The 17,935-nt window shown below is 49.6% G+C and overlaps 1 protein-coding gene across 1 annotated transcript; it reads left to right on the top strand.

Moving 5' to 3' along the window:
* Window positions 1-386: 386 nt before the first annotated feature.
* On the top strand, window positions 387-17,914 carry MYO1H (myosin IH). The gene is made up of 31 exons (XM_030232428.2): window positions 387-539; window positions 1,178-1,293; window positions 1,613-1,811; window positions 2,238-2,318; window positions 2,779-2,958; window positions 3,298-3,396; window positions 3,999-4,112; window positions 4,423-4,494; window positions 5,148-5,267; window positions 5,563-5,630; window positions 5,943-6,048; window positions 6,561-6,641; window positions 6,946-7,037; window positions 8,385-8,479; window positions 8,786-8,832; window positions 9,035-9,115; window positions 9,723-9,828; window positions 10,066-10,183; window positions 10,450-10,563; window positions 10,867-10,943; window positions 11,424-11,492; window positions 12,062-12,146; window positions 12,655-12,814; window positions 13,176-13,259; window positions 13,712-13,805; window positions 14,333-14,388; window positions 14,856-14,991; window positions 15,761-15,828; window positions 16,260-16,357; window positions 17,274-17,373; window positions 17,891-17,914. Exons 1-31 carry the CDS (start codon window positions 414-416, stop codon window positions 17,912-17,914), a joined length of 3,066 nt encoding a protein of 1,021 aa, XP_030088288.1. The 5' UTR covers window positions 387-413.
* Window positions 17,915-17,935: the final 21 nt, after the last annotated feature.

Below are 17,935 nucleotides of genomic sequence, written 5' to 3'. Positions count from 1 at the left end.
CCAGCCTTTTCCAGGGATTCTCCATTTTCATAGATCTGTACAAAGGAGAAAAACAAAGGGTTTTTCTGGTGCCTTCCACAGTTCATTCCAACTTTATACCTGGAAAATTCTGTCTAGACTGAGTTATTGAGTGTTCAGATCCTGACTGCATCTCCAGGGCTGGGTTTGCCTCAGTTTTTAAGGAAACTGGGATCTTCCTTCCTCCTCACAGCAGCAAGTCTGGGACGTCTGGGCTGGGAAGAGCTTGGATGGCATTGCCATCCTTGGACAAGCTGGAATAATGATCTCTTGGAATTACCTATGCAAGGCTGATTTTTGTCCCTGGGAAGGGCCCTCTCTGCCCCCTCCTGACCCTGCACCCCACAACCTTTGTGTTGTAGAAGGAGGAGGTGGACGAGAACGGCGAGGCCAACATGGAAGGGGCTCTGATAGCCCGGGACAAGGTCGGGGTGCAGGATTTTGTCCTTCTGGATTCCCACACCAGCGAGGCTGCTTTCCTCAACAACCTGCGCAAGCGCTACCAGGAGAACCTCATCTATGTAAGTGTCCCTGAGGTGGCCTCGTGGCTGCTGAGATGTCCCTTAGGTGGCCTCGTGGCTGCTGAGATGTCCCTGAGGTGACCTTGTTGGTCAGGTCCAGGAGGAAGAGCTGAGTATCCTCTGTGTATCTAACAAGGTGTTGGTAGAGCCCAGCAGAGTGATCACCCAGGAGTAGTTTATCTGCTTGAACTTGGGAAAATTAATCTCAGCTTGCTCTGAGCTGCTTTGCAAAGCTTTAAAGGATGTGCAGTAAATAAGAAGGGAATGGAAAAGGGCACACTGTGATTGAAGGAAGGCAGGACAAGGTTTGCCTGGGAAGGGCTGAGGATTTTATTTTGTGTTGTGTTAACTTTAGTAGGAAAAGGGTCCTGGAAGCACCAAGGGATCCCAAATCCTGGAATTTAAATTGTCAGGCTCTTAGCTTGCTCTCATGCTTCAGCTTTACACGTAACCAAGGGGATTTTGGAAGAAGTTTGGTATCAGTTTGGGAAGGGTTCTGCTTGGCTGGTTTGGTTCTCTCACAACAAGCTCTGTACCAGTTTTGGCATTTGTTTGTGGATAATATCCTCAGGTACTTGGCTCCTCCTTTGGGATTTTGGGGTGGAGCAGGTATCCCACCCGGCTCTCTCTCCCTGCAGACCTACATTGGTTCTCTCCTCGTGTCTGTGAACCCCTACCAGGAGCTGGACATTTACACAGTGTCTCAGATGCAGCTTTATCGGGGCGTGAACTTTTTTGAGCTGCCCCCACACCTGTGAGTGTTCCCCTGGCATCTCTGCGGGTATTCCTAATTTGGGATTTCCCTGTAATGCTCTCCTGTCACCACGGGGGTTGTCCACAGTCACTAGGCCTGGTTTTTACTGTCAGGCTCAGGTTTTGAGCCCAGCTTTTGCAGTGGGTACCCCTGCCCAGAATGAGATGACCTCTACCATCCCTTCCAACCCATTTTGGGATTCTATGACCCTGTCCAACAGTTGTAAAATTGAACCAGGAGTAAAAACTCTTGGAAACCTTTGCTATTCCTCCTCCTGTGCCATTCCCAATGGATTTTTCCCCTCCTGTGCCTGTCCCAGCTATGCCATAGCTGACAACGCCTACAGGGTGATGTGCAATGAGTACAACAACCACTTCATCCTCATCTCTGGGGAGAGTGGGGCTGGCAAGACAGAGGCATCCAAGAAGATCCTGCAGTACTATGCAGTCACCTGTCCCACCACGGAGCAGCTCCAGACGGTCCGGGACCGGCTCCTGCTCTCCAACCCCGTCCTCGAGGTGAGAAACCAAAGGAAAACCCAAAAATGCTGAGGGGTTGGAGTTGGTGACCTCACTGCTCGAGGATTCCCTGTAAATCTGCAGTTCTGAGCAAGAATAGCCAATATTGGCACAGCCTCTGAAAGAATATTTGGGATTTAGTATCATTTAATGTTTGAAAATTTGAATTTGGGGGTTTAATTTGAAACCTGGAAGAAATAGAAGAAAATGAAAGAAAACTGCACTGTGCAGCAGTTCCTTGGGGCCTCAGTTATAGGTTAGATAAGAAAAATCAGTAATTGGTTTAGCTGGAAACGCTATGGAAAATGCATTAGTTTGTATTTCTTTAATCCCACTAAAGTCAATGGGATTTGGCTGAAGCAGCAAGTCTTGGTTCCTTGGTCCCAGGGAGATGAGGAGTGACTTTCCCTCTCTGCTTGCCCTCAGGCTTTTGGGAATGCAAAAACCCTGCGCAACGACAACTCCAGCAGATTTGGGAAGTACATGGACATCCAGTTTGATTTTAAGGTGAGAGGGATATCCAGTTTGATTTTAAGGTGAGAACAAACTCAGTGGAGCGCTGGGAAAAAGGAGCTGTGTCTGAGAAACCTCCTGGATGCTGAGCAGGCAGCCCAGGATTTATTAATTCTTACCCTGCATATTTCTGACCCTGTTTTTGCAGACCTTGCATTTTGCAGGTGAGGTCACTGGTTATCCATCCTGAAAACTTCCAGGACGGAAGTTGCCTTGCTGGCAATCCTGGCAGTGCTCCATGGAAAGCTGATAGAGAGTTTTAAAGCTCAGGTTACTTTTACAGGACAGCAAATCCTTGCACTGTTGCTGGACACTCTTAAACAAAAGGTGGCAGATAAATGACAGCAGAATTTGGCTTGTCCTGAGCCTGTTCCTCATTCCTGAGAGTAAAGAAACAGCAATCACAGGGATTATTGGTGGTTTTGGTGCTGATCTGCCTGCTCTGCTCTGCCAGGGAGCTCCAGTGGGAGGGCACATCCTCAGCTACCTGATTGAGAAATCCCGAGTTGTCCACCAAAACCATGGAGAGAGGAATTTCCATATTTTCTACCAGCTGCTCGAGGGGGGAGACAAGGATCTGCTCTGCTGGCTCGGGTTGGAGCGCAACCCCCAGAAATACACGTACCTCATCCAGGTCAGTGGGAGCTGCAGCTCATCAGGAATTGTAGGGATGGAAAATGCAGCTTGGGCAGAAGGTATTCTTACCCTAAAAATAAGGGATGGTTGGAAGATCAAGCTCCTCACAGCTTCAGCCAATTTATGGTGATGCTCTCCACACTCAGGGCTTTGATTTATTTGGGGTTTCCAGTATAAACTGAAAGATTTGATCAAAGGAGCCATGCTCAGGATTATTAACAGTGAAAAAACTCACTGAGGGAGCTGGCAATGGAAGCAGTGTGCCCAGAAGTGTCTGTTTGCTGATAATAGAAGTTCTTTACCAATTAATTGTATTAATTAATCTTTTGCTGCCCAGGGTCGATGTGCCAAAGTGTTTTCTATCAATGACAAGAATGACTGGAAAATAGTCCGGAAAGCTTTTTCCATCATTGACTTCACTGAAAAAGATCTCGAGGTACTGCTGCTTAAAGGGGGCTGAGCAAAGGGATTTCAGAGAGGAGGGCACTGCTCTTTTCCTGAAGGGATGGGAGCAGCTGTGGAGAAGGGTGAAAGGTGGCACAGGACACACTTTGGGTGGTCAGGACTGAAGGGGCTGACAAGAAACATGGAGAGGGACTTTGGACAAGGGCCTGGGGTGGCAGGACAAAGGGGAATGGCTTCCCACTGCCACACAGTAGGTTTGGATTAGATATTGGGAAGAAATTGGGTCCCTGGCACAGGCTGTCCAGAGAAGCTGTGGCTGCCCCATCCCTGGAAGTGTCCAAGGATGGATGGGGCTTGGACCAACCTGGGATAGTGGAAAGTGTCTCTGCCCTGGCAGGGGTGGAACTAAATGATCTCTAAGTTTCTTTCCACCCCAAACCACTCTGGGATTCCATGATTCCGTGGGATTGAGGGAGTGGGTGGTGAAGAGCACGATGCCAGTGGTGGTACTGGATCCTCTGGTTCACCTCCTTCAGCCTGGGCAAAATTCTGTGAATTAATGATAGGAAATATCAGCACCACCCCACAGGGCTGTGAGAAGCCATGTTCTAATGGAATATCTCCCATTATCAGCATCTCTTTGGAATCGTTGCCAGTGTCCTGCACCTTGGGAACATCCAGTTTGAGGAGGACAGCAATGGCCACGCCATCATCCGCGATGGCTCCCAGATCAAGTGGATTTCCAAGGTGCCTCTGCCCAGATGGGCTCAGAATTTTCAGTGCTAGGAGGAAAACCTGAACCTTGCTGGGATTTTCTTATCGGTCCAAAATATCCAAAATATTTATTTCCAAAAGCACAAGGATAACTCTAAAAATACCCAGCTTTTGTTGTAAAGCACCTTGAGTTTTCTCCCTGAAATTTCCTTGTTTCCTGTGGCTCCAAGATGGGGGTGGCTGGGGATGGGGTGGGAGTTGTGCCCTGCTGATCACACAGTGCTGCTTATTTGAACAGGGACCTGTGGCTGTGCTCTGAGTGCAGATATTTCTCTCCCTGCAGCTCCTGGGTGCTCACCTGTCCATCCTGCAGGAAGCTCTCACCCACAGGAAGATCGAAGCCAGATCCGAGGAGGTACCAGGGAGTTCTGTACAGTCCCAGATTAATCTGGGAGACCCCCAGCTGGGGGGTGGGTGAGGAGCCAGTTCTGAGTGTAAACCAGATCCCTCTGACTGTCCCTCTCCTCCTCCACATCCCCTTCTTCCAGCCTAAGACATTAAACTAAAATATATTGGAGTTTTATTGCTGAACAAGGGAGGGAATTGTATTTGAGCCAAACAATTTCCCCTTGCCCAGGCCACAGGCTTCTTGGGAAACTAGGCTGCACATATACTGGTAAAAACCACTCTTTGAACATTTTATATTTTTATTTTAATAATATAGAAGTAAAATGAGATCAGAATATTTTCCTGCTTCGTCTAAATTAATACTCACCAAAACATAGTGCCCAATCCTGCTGGCAGGTAGGGACACACCAGATTGAAGGAATACTGGTGGAAAATAAAGCTGTAGGGAGAATCAGTCAATTCCAGAGTGGGTTGGGTTGGAAAGGACCTTAAATGGTCCTATTCTAACCCCCTGCAGGAATAGCTGCAGTCCAGGGGTGGCTGTGCTGTGCTGTAGGACAATGTGGCTGCTTCTCCAAGCCACAGAGGTGACCTGGCTGTGCAGAGGTTTGCTCTATTCCCCCGTGGTGTTCATGCTCTCTGGGATATTTTTATTTCCAGGTGCTCAGCCCACTGAACGTGGATCTGGCATTCTATGCCCGGGACGCCGTAGCAAAAGCAATTTATGGAAGGACTTTCACATGGCTGGTCAACAAAATCAATGGCTCTCTTGCCAACAAGGTTGGTTTCTTGTCTGGGGTCTTGAATGCTCCTAAAATGCTGAGCAGTTTCTCCAGAGAGGCCCCACAACCCTCATCACCAAATATCTGGGATGTTGGAGAATTGGTGCTGGGACATGCCCCAGCCCTCAGCTGGGAAATCCTTTAGTTACTCCCTGTTAGAGTTTTAGCAGTTCAATACCTGCCTTAAAGTGGCTTCTCCACTGAGATTTCTCTGAGAGGGAAAGTTTGAAGTTCAGGTGAGAGCGGCCACCTGCAGGGAAGGAGCAATGGCAGAGCAGGGCTGTTTTTGACAGGACTCCACTCAGAAAACAGTTATTGGCCTGCTGGATATTTATGGCTTTGAAGTGCTGGACACAAACAGGTAAGGGCTGTTCCTGGGATTTGGGGTGACCTGGGGCATTCCTGCATGAATTTTGGAGTGTGCCCTCAGCCCAGCAGGGTCGGGTACAGAGCACTAAAAGCAGGAAAAGGTCTGCCTTGGGCTGTGGTGTAACAGTGTGGGAGCAAGGGGTAGGTTTGTTTGTGTGGGAATAGGGGGTTTGGTCCCTATAAAAATGGGGAATTTGGTCCCTGTGGAAATGGGAGCTTGGTCTCTCTATGGGAATGGGTGGAGGAAGAAGAAAAACTGCCCCTGGATCACATCAAACCTGCTGCTCATTTAACCTCCCTGAAGTTTTGAGCAGTTCTGCATTAATTACTGCAATGAGAAGCTGCAGCAGCTGCTGATTGAGATGACCCTGAAGGCAGAGCAGGAGGAATATGAACTGGAAGGCATTGAGGTAAATTATATTTCCCCCTCCCTTTTCCCTTTGAACTGCCCTTGCACTGAATGCTTTTGATCACCAGTGTGAAAGTCATCCTGCTTTTTTAGATTGTTATTGTTCCCATGGGAAGTGTAGGATTTGCAGGGGTTTTTCTGTAGCCCTTTTGAAGTGCAGTTTAGCCCAGATTGAATTGACATCATTTAAGGAAGAAGTAGGACCTTCCCCAAAACTCAGATGCTGAGCAGTGACAATGTCCCTGGAGAATGAGGGATTCCAGCAGTGTAAAACATGGGAAGCTGGAGAGGATTTATGTAGAGAACAAGAGGATGGTGAGGGCTGCTGGAAGCAGGAGAACTCTGGAGTGGGATCGTGGATCACTGTGCTGTCACCTTTTCCCTCAGTGGATCCTAATCACACCACTCATTTCAGTGGGATCTGAGGCTGTATCTTATTTAAGTACCAAAGAACTTTAAAGATTTCAAAAAGGTCTTAATCTAAAACTGCTCTTCATTTTTTCCCTTTTCCAGTGGGAACCAATCCCATATTTTAACAACAAAATCATCTGTGACTTGGTTGAGCAGAAGCACAAAGGAATAATCTCCATCCTGGTAAGAACAGAGCTTGTACTAAATTAAAATGCAGGCCTGTGCCTTACTCTAATGGTTCTTAATCACATTTTCCCCTCTAATGATGGGATGGGTCTGTGTTATCCAGAACATAAACAGAGATTCCTGTAACAAACACCCAGAGGATGAGGCAGAGGATCTGATTTCGGGGGGAGTTAAAGGTCGGGGTTGTTCTGCTTCCCCTGCAATGAAGCTTTGGGTTTGAGGAGCAAAGTTCTCCTAAATGTTGTTGTTGAGGGGGGAATATGAGCTCAGAGCAGCTCTGATCCTGTGCCTGCTGTTCCAGGATGAGGAGTGCTTACGGCCTGGGGAAGCAACTGATTTGAGCTTCTTGGAAAAGCTGGAAGAGAAAGTAGGAGACCATGCCCACTTCGTGACGTATGCATTTACCCTCTGTATCCTATCCCAGACCCTTCCCATCCCAAATCCGTGCCAGGGCTGGGTGGGGGAACAATCTCTGTCTTGTTCCAGAGGGAATCAAAGAGCCCACCCAGTGTCTGATGTTGGAAATCTCCACTGGTGGATCTGGAGTGCTGGGAGGTGTGAGCAGGGCTCTGTCTCTTCACTGCTCTGATGCTGAGCTTTGAGTCTGTCATTCCAGAATGACCAGAAATTAGGGGCTCCTAATCTGGGATTTGGCCCAAGATTTTAGCCCAGGAAGGTTAAATGGCTTTGGCCATAGATGGCTTTGGTCCCCAGGGACTCCAGGAAAAGCTGAAGATGTTGTGACAAGGAGCCAAATGCCTGAGGCTGAGGGGGGATATGTAAATATTCACACCCATCTTGTTCTGTGTGAGCCTGGAGTACAAAGAGGAGAGAAAATGCTCGTGCTCCTCTCCCCCAGATGAGTGACATTTTGGTTCATACTCCATTTGGAGGGGGTTTGGATCCCATTTTGGTGGCAGCTGAGCGCGTTGGCGCCGAGCTGTGCTGGCACTTCCCTGCAGGAGCTGCTGAAGGGCTGTGACAAGTCATCAATTGAGAGTCACAGTGCTGAGCTGTCACTGTTCCTGCAGCTCTGAACTCCACCACAGCCAAGTGGAAAATTTGTAGCCAACTTCCTTGTCACCACAATGTGCCTTAATGCTGTTCTGCCTGATTAAAAGCTTTAAATAGAAGTGCTGGAGCTGCTTTCACGGGATCTGCTCTTGGAAGGAGCTTTGATACACGAACGTGCTGTTGTGACACTCAGCTCTGCTGTTTGTGACTGCTTACAAAGCTGAAACTTCAGCTGTGAAGTTGCTCTTTTTTTTCTTGTTTGCTTCTTTATTTTTTTTTCCCCAGGAATCCTTGCTTTCTGAAATATTCCTGCTATTCTTGAGCATTTGGGATTCTTCCTTTGTATTTGGGTTCTTGCTCTAGGGCAAAATGTTTGAAATCCTTTCCCCCCCCCCCCGCCCCGGGTTTGCTTGGGGGTTGAGGATGCTGGTGGTTTTTCCCCCACATAAGCAGTAAAAATGTATTTAAATGGTTGTTATGGGAAGAAATCTTAATATTTCTGGAATGGGTTATCACTGCCAAATGGCCATGAGTAGATCCCAGGTATCCTGAGGAGTTTATGGGAGCTGCCAGCAGGGAGAGATGATGGTTTGCTCAAAGGCCATAACTCCACAGTCAGAGCCCCATCAATAGGATCAAACACCACATTTCCAGCTGTCCCCAAGCTGAGGGAATCTCTTTGCTGCTCTTTCTCCTGGTGTTCTGTTGGGTTTTTCCCCCCGGCAGGCGCAAGCTGGCGGATCAGAAGACGCGGAAATCGATCGACTGGGTGGATTTCCGCCTCCTCCACTACGCAGGAGAGGTCACCTACTGTGCTGTGGGTGAGTGGGAATGGCCAGGCTGGAGCTCCTGAGCTCCTGAACTGCTGTGGGTGAGTGGGAATGGCCAGGCTGGAGCTCCTGAGCTCCTGAACTGCTGTGGGTGAGTAGGAATGGCCAGGCTGGAGCTCCTGAGCTCCTGAACTGCTGTGGGTGATGGTGACTTGATGGGCAGAGGAATTACCAAGTACCTGCCCTCTGCAGGCACTTGACCTGGAAATCTTAAATGTGGCTGCAGTGAGAATTTTGAGGATGTGAATGTTTCTGTTTTCTCTTTTTTATTTTCTTCTAATTCAAATTTTTTTTCAGGATTTCTGGAGAAGAATAATGATCTGCTGTACAGAAACCTGAAGGAGGTAAGCACAAAAAAAGGGATGCTGCTCTTTTACATCATCTGCTTGGTGCAGAAGATTTATTTACTCTCTGTAGCAAACAAAAACATCCTTTTCTCTTTAGCACTGGTCTTTAGGTAACTGTGCATGTTCTCAGGGCTGTGCTGCTCTCAGGAGGAGTAGAAGGGCTGCTCAATAGGACAAGTTTTATCTCCTCCTGTTTTAGGTGCTGTGCAACTCCAAGAACAACATCATCAGGGATTGTTTCCTCCTGTCAGAGCTGGACAACAGGAGGAGACCAGAGACTGTGAGTTCTGTCTTTACTCTTAATTCTGACTATCAACTCAGCTTCCCAAGCCTTGGCTTAATCCCTGATTCCTTCCTCAGTCCTAATGGCCATAAAGTAAAACACAACATAAACTAAATCACAACAAGTTCTGCCTCAACCTGAGGAAGAGCTTTCCATGGAGCTGCTCAGGGAGGGCCTGGAGTAATTCCAAACCCACCTGGACACGTTCCTGTGTGTGCTTTGGGTGACCCTGCCTTGGTAGGAGGTTGGGTGATCTCCAGAGGGCCATTCCTACCCTATAAATTGTGGGATTCTGGGATTCCTGCACTTGGTGGATGTTTTTGCTGCCATCCACCCCCGAGAGCTCCCTGGCAGAGGAAAGTGACATCCCATAGCACATCCCCAAGGAGCAGGGGGCTCTGAAGGGCTGCCTGCTGTGTCCAGCTGCTCCAGGGCTCAAATGCTCCAGCTCAGCCCTGACACAACTGACCACACTCCAGAAACCCCAGGCTACCAATACACCATCAGTTTTTGCTTCCAGGTTTAAGCTGGATGCAGGGAGTCGATTTCCCTTCCTGCAGGGAGGAGTTCCAGAGCTCAGGAAGTCCTTTTGATGCTGTCCTAGGTTGCAACCCAGTTCAAGAACAGTCTGACGAGTCTGATCGAGATCCTGATGTCCAAGGAGCCCTCCTACATCCGCTGCATCAAACCCAATGAGAACAAGGAGCCTGGTAAGGCTGGGCCTGAAGGCTCTGCTGAGTCCAAGGAATGGGCAGAGGGATTTCTTTGGAGGAGGGTGCAGTGTGTGCATGTTGCGGAGAAGTGTTTGTGTTTAAACAGCCTGGTTAAGCAGGAAGGAAATTTGGGTAATTGGGGATTTGGTTCCTTCCTGATTTCCCCCAACACATGGGGATGTGAGTGAGCTTCCCCAGGCAGAACTGACCAGTGGAGGTGTGCTCTTGCTGCAGGGAAGTTTGATGATTTCCTGATCCGACACCAGGTGAAGTACCTGGGGCTGATGGAGCACCTGCGGGTGAGACGCGCCGGCTTCGCCTACCGCCGCAAGTACGAGCTCTTCCTGCAAAGGTGAGGGAGCTGCTTCCCCTCTGGCCAGGTAATCCTGCCCTCCTGAGGGCTGTGCAGAGCAAGCAAAACTCCCCTCCCAGTAGTGAGAGTTGTCAGCAGAATTCCTTCTTCTTTAAAAACACTCTTTGCCTGTTCTTGTCTGCATCATTTTGATCTGCGTTGGCATCTCCTGCCTTGAGTAAAGCAGAGGGAATTTCAGGGGTGGTTTCAGGAAGGGGTTCCTCAAACTTCAGGTTGTTTGCATTGATGTCCTGCTGAACTTTCAGGTACAAATGTCTCTGCCCAGCTACCTGGCCAAACTGGCATGGGCCAGCAGCAGAGGGTGTGGAGAGACTCATCAAACACATTGGTTACAAGCCTGAGGAGTACAAATTAGGAAGGTAAAGTCCTTGCTCTGGCTGCTCAGTGTTTGCTGTCCTGGATCCTCTGCCCTGTCTGTGACAGGAGTAAGGAGAGAGATAAAACCCCCAGATGCACAAATTTCCTCATTATTTTTACTTGTTTCCATGGGAGCTTGAATCCAACCTCATTTCTTCTATTTCTGTGTTAGGGCTCCAACTTCTCCTGCTTCCCTGGGCAGCCCAGGGCAGCTCAGGCTTGGGTGGCATTACAGCTGTTGGGCTCTGAGCCTGCTCAGGAAGGATGGCTCACCATGGATGACCTGCTCCTGGTCTCTTTTTCAGAACCAAAATATTCATCCGTTTCCCAAAGACCCTGTTTGCCACAGAAGATGCCTTTGAGTACAGAAAGCACCTGCTGAGTAAGGTTCCAGTTCTCTTGGTCTGGGACCTTCCTGGCTCTGCCTTGGGTGGGGCTTGGAGCAACCTGGGATGGTGGAAAGTGTCCCAGCCCAAGGCAGGGAGTGGAATGGAATGGGCTTGGGAGGTCTCTCCCAACCCTGGTCTGCATAGCTCTCAGAATCCATGGGAAACTCAGTAAAGTTGCTCCAGGCTGGGGGGAAATCCCTTGAGTTGTGGATATGTGGCTCCTTTGGAGCTCCTCAGTCCTATGAGTACCTCCCTGTCCATGCCCAGATGCACCAAGTGCCTTTCCCTTGGGGTTGGGGGTCTCTTCTGTCTCATCCTGGGGGTACCTGTTCCTTGAGAAGCAGGACAGAGGGCATGGTACCTACAGGGGCTGCCTCTGGTCCCCTCTGTCCCCTGTGCCATGGAGGGCAGGAGCTCAGCTCCTCGCCCCCCTGACCCTGCAGGTGCCAGTGATGTCTCTGCCTTCTTTCCAGTTTCAAGACTCCAGGCCAAATACAAAGGATTCCTTGGGAAAAGAGCCTACCAGAAGAAGAGGAAAGCAGGTACAGGCTCTGCAATGGGGGGTTCTCTTAGGGCTGGGAGCTTTCCTCAGGGGCTGGAGCCTTGGGAGGTCCCAAATCTGTGGTGCTGTGAGCAGCACTTGGGGCTGTTGGGGTCCCAGGAGGTGGCAGCTGCACCCAGAGCATTCCCAGAGCTTTTCCAGAGGTTCCTTTAGTTCTGTTTGGATCCTCACACCACGAGCTGCTCTTGGCCTCAGCTGTGGGAGCAGCTCTGAGCAGCAGCAGCACCTTCTGTCACACACTGGGGGCATTCTGGGGTACCTGGTGGTTGATCCTCAGCTGCTGGGGGAAAAACCCCTCTTATCACAGCAGGATGATGTAAAGTGCAGCTCAAAGCAGCTTTTTGGGCTGTGGGCAGGGACAGCAGGAGGCAGAGCAGGGACAAGGGCTGGTTGATGCTGAGCCCAGGTGGAACTTGATCCACCACGGAGAAGAAAACGTTCCCAACTTGCTGTTCCCACCAGCTGGTTTTTAGAGCTGCACAATAACCAGTTTTAGCTGCTGCTGGGTGAATGTGAAGGCCAAAGCCCAGGACTGATTCCCTCTTGCAGCAATCAAGCTGGAGGCCTGTTGGAGAGGAGCCCTGGCACGGAGGGCGGCCAAGAAGAGGACGTGGGCAGTGCAGACCATCAGGAAGTAACTGCCCCATCCATATTGTCCAACCACAGAATCCCCAGAATCCCACAATGGTTTGGGTTGGAAGGGACCTCAAAGCCCATCCAGTCTCCCTCCCCCATCAAGGGGACACCTCCCACTGTGCCAGGTTGCTCCAAGCCCTGTCCAACCTGGCCTTGGACACTTCCAGGGATCCAGGGGCAGCCACAGCTTCTCTGGGAACCTGTGCCAGGGCCTAACCACCCTCACAGGGAAGAATTTCATCCTAATTTTTCTCATGCTACTCCATTCTCTTCATCCTCCTTCTCCACTCCCCTGAGCCCTGCAGCAGAGCTGATTCCTTCTGAACTCCAAAGCACTGTGGTTTGGCCAACAGAACTTGGTAGAAACCTGGTAATATTTAGAATATTCCAAAGCTTGAGATTTCCATGGCTGACCCTCAGTGCACCTGAACTAACACCAGTAATCCTTAGCCTGTCCTTCCCCTCATTTCCATGGATTTCTGGAGGTCATGGGATATTTTCTGTAGGTTCATAAACGGCTTCATCAATCGGAAGAAACCCCTCTGTGAAGAGAACAGGGACTTTGTGAGGCTTTCCCAGTACCACTACCTGATGAGGCTCCGAGATCACCTCCCAAAAAATGTCTTGGACAAGAGCTGGCTCCAGCCTCCCTCCATCCTGGAAGAGGTGAGGGGTCCTGGAGGCTTTGGGAGAGGTGGAGGTGGCCCCTGTTTGGTGGCCATGTGTGTGCATATTCCAGGTGGGAGTAAATGATCTGCTGCTGGCTCATCCTCTGTTCAGAGCCTTTGGAAAACCCCAAGATCTGCTGTGTTTGGGTGGAATAGCACAGTGCTTGGTCTTTCCAAGAGAAATGAGGAAGCTCCCTGTTGGTTTAAGCAATAAAAAGGGAAAATGCACTGACAGAGGAGTGAATTCACAAGCCCTAATAAAGACAAAATGAATCCCACAGGATTCTAGGCTCATGGCACTGGCAGAGCTGTTTGTACAACTTCCCTGCTTTATTTTTTCCTGGGTTTTTTTAATGCAGACATCTGAGATGCTCCAGAAAATCTGCATAAGGAACCTGGTGAGGAAATACTGCCGAGGGCTCACTGCTGAGAGGAAAGTGCAGGTAACAACCCCTGGAATGGAAATGTGGCAGTTCAAACAGATGTGATCCCTGAGGATCACCTGGAACATAGGCAGCACCTTCTGATCCTGCTGCTCCAATCAGTCCCTCAGGGATAAGAGCAAACTTCTCATCATAGGAGAGCAAATTCCTGGATCCAGGGGTTTCCTCCCGTGTCACTCACAAAGGACAGAGCAGGCAGGTGGAGCTTAATTTATGGCATGAAATCTGCTCTCCATATAATTGGAAAAAATCTATAAATATAAAAAATCTGTAGGATTTTCCCAGAATAAAGCTGCCAGGAGAAATGCAGCACAATTCCAAGATTCCATTGGTCAGGTGGGCAGTGTGTGAGCAGAAGGATGCTGTGAAGTGGCAGTGTTTGCTTTGTCCCTGCTGGTGTTCCCAGTGGTGGAATTCTGAGGGGGGTAAAGGCTGTTCCTTCTCCCATTCAGCTGCAGCAGAAGGTGGTGACCAGTGCTGTTTTCAGTGGGAAGAAGGAGGGATACCTGGAGAGCCTCAGCCAGCCCTTCCTGGAGACCCGCCTGAGTGAGTGCAGCAAACCCCTGGAGGCCTCAGCCACGTCCTCCTGGCTCTGTAAATTCCTGCTTGACCAAAGAGAGTCTTTTTCCAAGAGAAATTCCCTCCTGGCAGAGGCAGCATCACCTGCCATTGGAGTTCCTCCCTGTCACATCGAGTGACATGACATCACTGCTGGATTGGAATCAAACTGGGGGTACTGGGATCCCTCTGGGACAGAAAGCCATAAACCTGAGCAGAATTCCCTGGGGGCTGGGATGGACAGACCAGGCTCTGAGCCAACAGCAGACCCAAAACCAGGCAGAAACTCCCGGTGTGAATTTACTTGTCAGGCAGGAAAAGCCACCAGAATGGGTTTGGGAGCAGCTGGAGGTGACCACCCTCAGTTTGGGAGGGAGCATTCCAAGGGGGAAAAGCCAGTTGGGATGAAGAGAGCTAAACCAGCTCTCTGGAGTTTGCTGGGGCATGGGGAGTGTCTGTCTGGGGCTGTGGCTCTGGCACCCACACCCAGTTTCTCTTTCTGGTTTGCTCCTCAGAAGAGAATGACCTAAACCCCAAAGTGCTGCAGCTCATCCGTGGGGAGAACATCAAGGTAAGGGAAGGACAGAACTCTTGGAATTACATTCACTGGAATCCTGCAGCTGGTTGCTCACACAGGGACTGATGAAGAGCAGGAGAACCACCATTTCCTTGCTTTTAAATTTGAGACAGGTCTCAAAATAATTGAGAGAAAGAATTGAAATAATTGAAAACCTAATTAAAAGTTATTTAAGATTTCTTTTAATGAAAGCTTAAAGAACATTCCTGGCCCTGTCTAGGGCAGGAGAAGAGCTGGAGTGTCCCTGCACTTCCCATGGTTATGGCACAGAGGCCCCATCATTCCCAGGATTCTGCCTCCTGAATTTCCCAGTGTAGGGAATCCAGATCCCTGTGAGCTGGCACCTGCAGCTCCACAGGCAGAGCTGTTCCTTTCTGAGCTGCTTCCAGTCAGGAAAATCCAAACCCCTGGAGCAGGAGCTTGCAGGAGTGGAAATGCTGATTGCACCTCGTTGTTTTCAGTATGTGACCCCCGTGGTAAAATATGACAGGAACGGGTTCAAGGCGCGGGAGCGGCTCCTGGTGCTGACCCAGAGCTCGGCCTACGTGGTGGAGATGGCCAAGATCAAACAGAAAATCGAGTATTCCACCCTGAAAGGTACCTGTGAGAGTCCCTGTCCAAGGCTGGGTGGGACTAAGGAGCAGCCAGGACTAGTGGGACAGGTGGAATGGGATAATCCCAAATGTTCCTTCCAACTCAAACCATTCCATGATGGTTCTGTGAGTTGTTGTGGGGATTCCTGTCCTGCCAGGCATCCTTTAGGAAAGATGATGTTCTGAAACTTTGTCTTGCCAAGATATTGGAATGATCTGTCCCTCTTTTCCTGGGGGCTGGACAAAGTCTTGAAGGATGATTTTATGAGTAAGAGTTCCTTGAAATGTCTAAATGCAGGAGGACATCACTTTCTGCTGACATAGAGGGGAGAAAAAATAACCCAAACCTTTCCTCCTCTGATTTGTGGGTATTTTTTAATCCTGGCACTGTTGGAACTACAGTTCAGGGGTAGAATGAATCATTCTCCCTCTTCTGTTACCAAAAACAAGGCACCAGGGAAAGGTTTGGGGCAAACAGCTCATGCAGGGGTTTAAATCACCACTGTTGGAATTGTGCTGTGTACAATGGGTGACATAAAGGGACCTGCAGAAGATATTTTGAAAATTCAGATTATTTAATCAATCAAAGTAGGAGCTTTGTGTGTTTTGCTCTAAGAATTGGAATATTCACTCTAAGGAAGGACAGAGCCCTTCTTCAGGAATTTGATTTCCCCTGTGACCATGAGGGGCTGGAGTTTATTCTCCTGGGGGAAGGAGCTGAGGGTGGAGCTGGATTTGGTAGGTTTCCCTCTAAATTTGGGCTTCTTTTGAAGGGATCTCCACCAGTAACCTGAGTGATGGGATTGTGGTCATTCATGTTCCTGAGGACAAGCAGCAGAAGGTAGGAAGCTGGGATGGTGGTTCATGGGGCTGATGCTTCCAATACCATCTCTGGAATGACACAATTCCTGATGTTATTCAGTGTGTAATCAGCCAGGCCTTTACATCCTTGCTATCTCAACATGAAAACTTTCACTTGGAATCCCAACCTGCCAGGGACTGGTGGAGAATGAGAAGATTCCCCTGGGCCTCCTTTTCTCCAGGCTGAGCCCCTCACAATTCCCTCAGCCCCTCCAGGTGTGGCTGATTCTCCATCCCCTTCTCTGGACACGCTCCTGCCTTTTTTTAGACCCCATAAATCCTAAATAATCCCTGGAGAGGATGTTTAAATTGGTCACTTCTGTCTGGTAGTCATTCCAATGGAGTTTCTCTAGGCCATCAGGTGCTGGGGTGATGCCAGGTGACTTTATCCCTCTTTTTTTTTGTTTCCAGGGAGATGTGATCCTGCAGTGTGAGCACATCTTTGAGACAGTGACCAAGCTCTGCATATTGGCCAACAAGCAAAGCCTCGTTAAGGTGGTGAAGGGAAGGTAAGGAAGGCAGGAAGTGGATGGGGAGCACTGGGCAGGCACAATTTTATGGGAAAACCTTTTAGGCCTGGACTAGGTTAAGACTGTTGACATTACCCCAGCAGACAGTGCCCAGAGCTGGACAAGTCTGGTGCAGCAGCATCTCTGTTTTTGTGACTTCCAGAGGCACAGGGAGATGAAATGGGATGCACTGAGAGAAAATGTATTAAAAATCATTCCAATGTATTAAAAATCATTCCAATGAGTCCTTGTACCTTGCTAGGGGTGAGAGCTGAGAGCTGCTCATGCCTCACCTGCCTAAACCCAACTTATTTCTAGGTGATTGTACTTTAAACCCACTTTTATTTTTTCAGTTTTCTGATGTGACCTGGGCATGAGGTCGTGGCTTTAGTGGTTCTACAGGGGATCCCATTAGCCTCAAGAAAGCCAGCTGGGAAGCTGTGGGTCACATCAGGACAAATGCTCTTCTTCCAGAAGGATTGAGGAGGCCCAAAATGTGATTCCTCCTCCCAGTACCAGCCCCGAGCTCCTGGCAGGTGGATGCAGTCCATGTCTCCAACCTCTCTGGGAATTGGAGCTGGCAGGTGAAACCTGCACTTCTGCTCCAGCTTTTCAGCCTGGCCTTTGCTTTTCAGCTCTAATTAGATTTGGTGTGCTCAGTGCTTTCCTCCAGGTCAGATCTGCTTAGCTTCCAGTGCTTAATTGCACCAGGAACACTCAAAAGCCCAGGCTGGGCAGCCTTCCATTCATCAACCCCTTGGGCTCGCTGGGATAATGCAATTGTTTAGGAAATTCACCTAAGCTGGAGGCTCTGATCTGCTCCTCTAACAAGATTTGCCCAGGGAACAGAAATAAAGGGGGTTTGGAGTAAAGCCTCTTGTGGGGAGAGCTCTCCAGGGCCATCCTGTGCTTCCAGCCTCCGGTTCCGCGTGGGCTCCGGGAAGGAGGGGACCATGGTGTTCACCGTGGGGCCAGAGCCTCAGGTCTTCAAGGACAAAACTGGACAGCTGACAGTGGTAAGGCCTCAGCTGAGCCCAGGGAAGCACCTGGTGCTTCCTCCTTTGGATCTCCACCTGCAGAGAGCACAGCCCACCCTTCCTGGGAGTCCAGGAGGGCCTGAGTCCCCTCCCAAAGCAGGAGGTGATCCACGACAGTGCTGGGAGCTGCAGCTCCAGGGATTGTGCAGGAATTGGCCCAGGGATGGGGGAACAAGACTCGGAGAATTTCGTCTGACCCAAACTCAATGTGCTCCAGCAAAATGAGGCCTCAGGGGATGTTTTCCACCTCCCTCAACCAATTTTTGTCTGAAATGGATTGGGGGATGGAGGGAAGGCACTTCTTGTCACCCCAACAGGTCCTCTGAGGAGCTGACATCTCCAAGGAAGAATTCCAAGTGGAGTTCTCCATCCTGCAGATGAGATGGGGGAAATTGTCTCTATGTACCAATGGGCAAATAGAAACTCCACCACCACCTCTCTTCCCAGGCACCTTGAGGATCCCTGATTTAATGGCTCCTTCCTCTTCTCCTCTCAGGTGTCAACCCCAAGAAAGTCTTGATGAGAACCAGTTCCTGTTCCC

The sequence above is a fragment of the Serinus canaria genome, chromosome 15, assembly GCF_022539315.1.
Source record: "Serinus canaria isolate serCan28SL12 chromosome 15, serCan2020, whole genome shotgun sequence".
NCBI classification, from domain to species: Eukaryota; Metazoa; Chordata; class Aves; order Passeriformes; family Fringillidae; genus Serinus; species Serinus canaria.
This window is presented reverse-complemented; position numbering and strand designations above follow the sequence as displayed.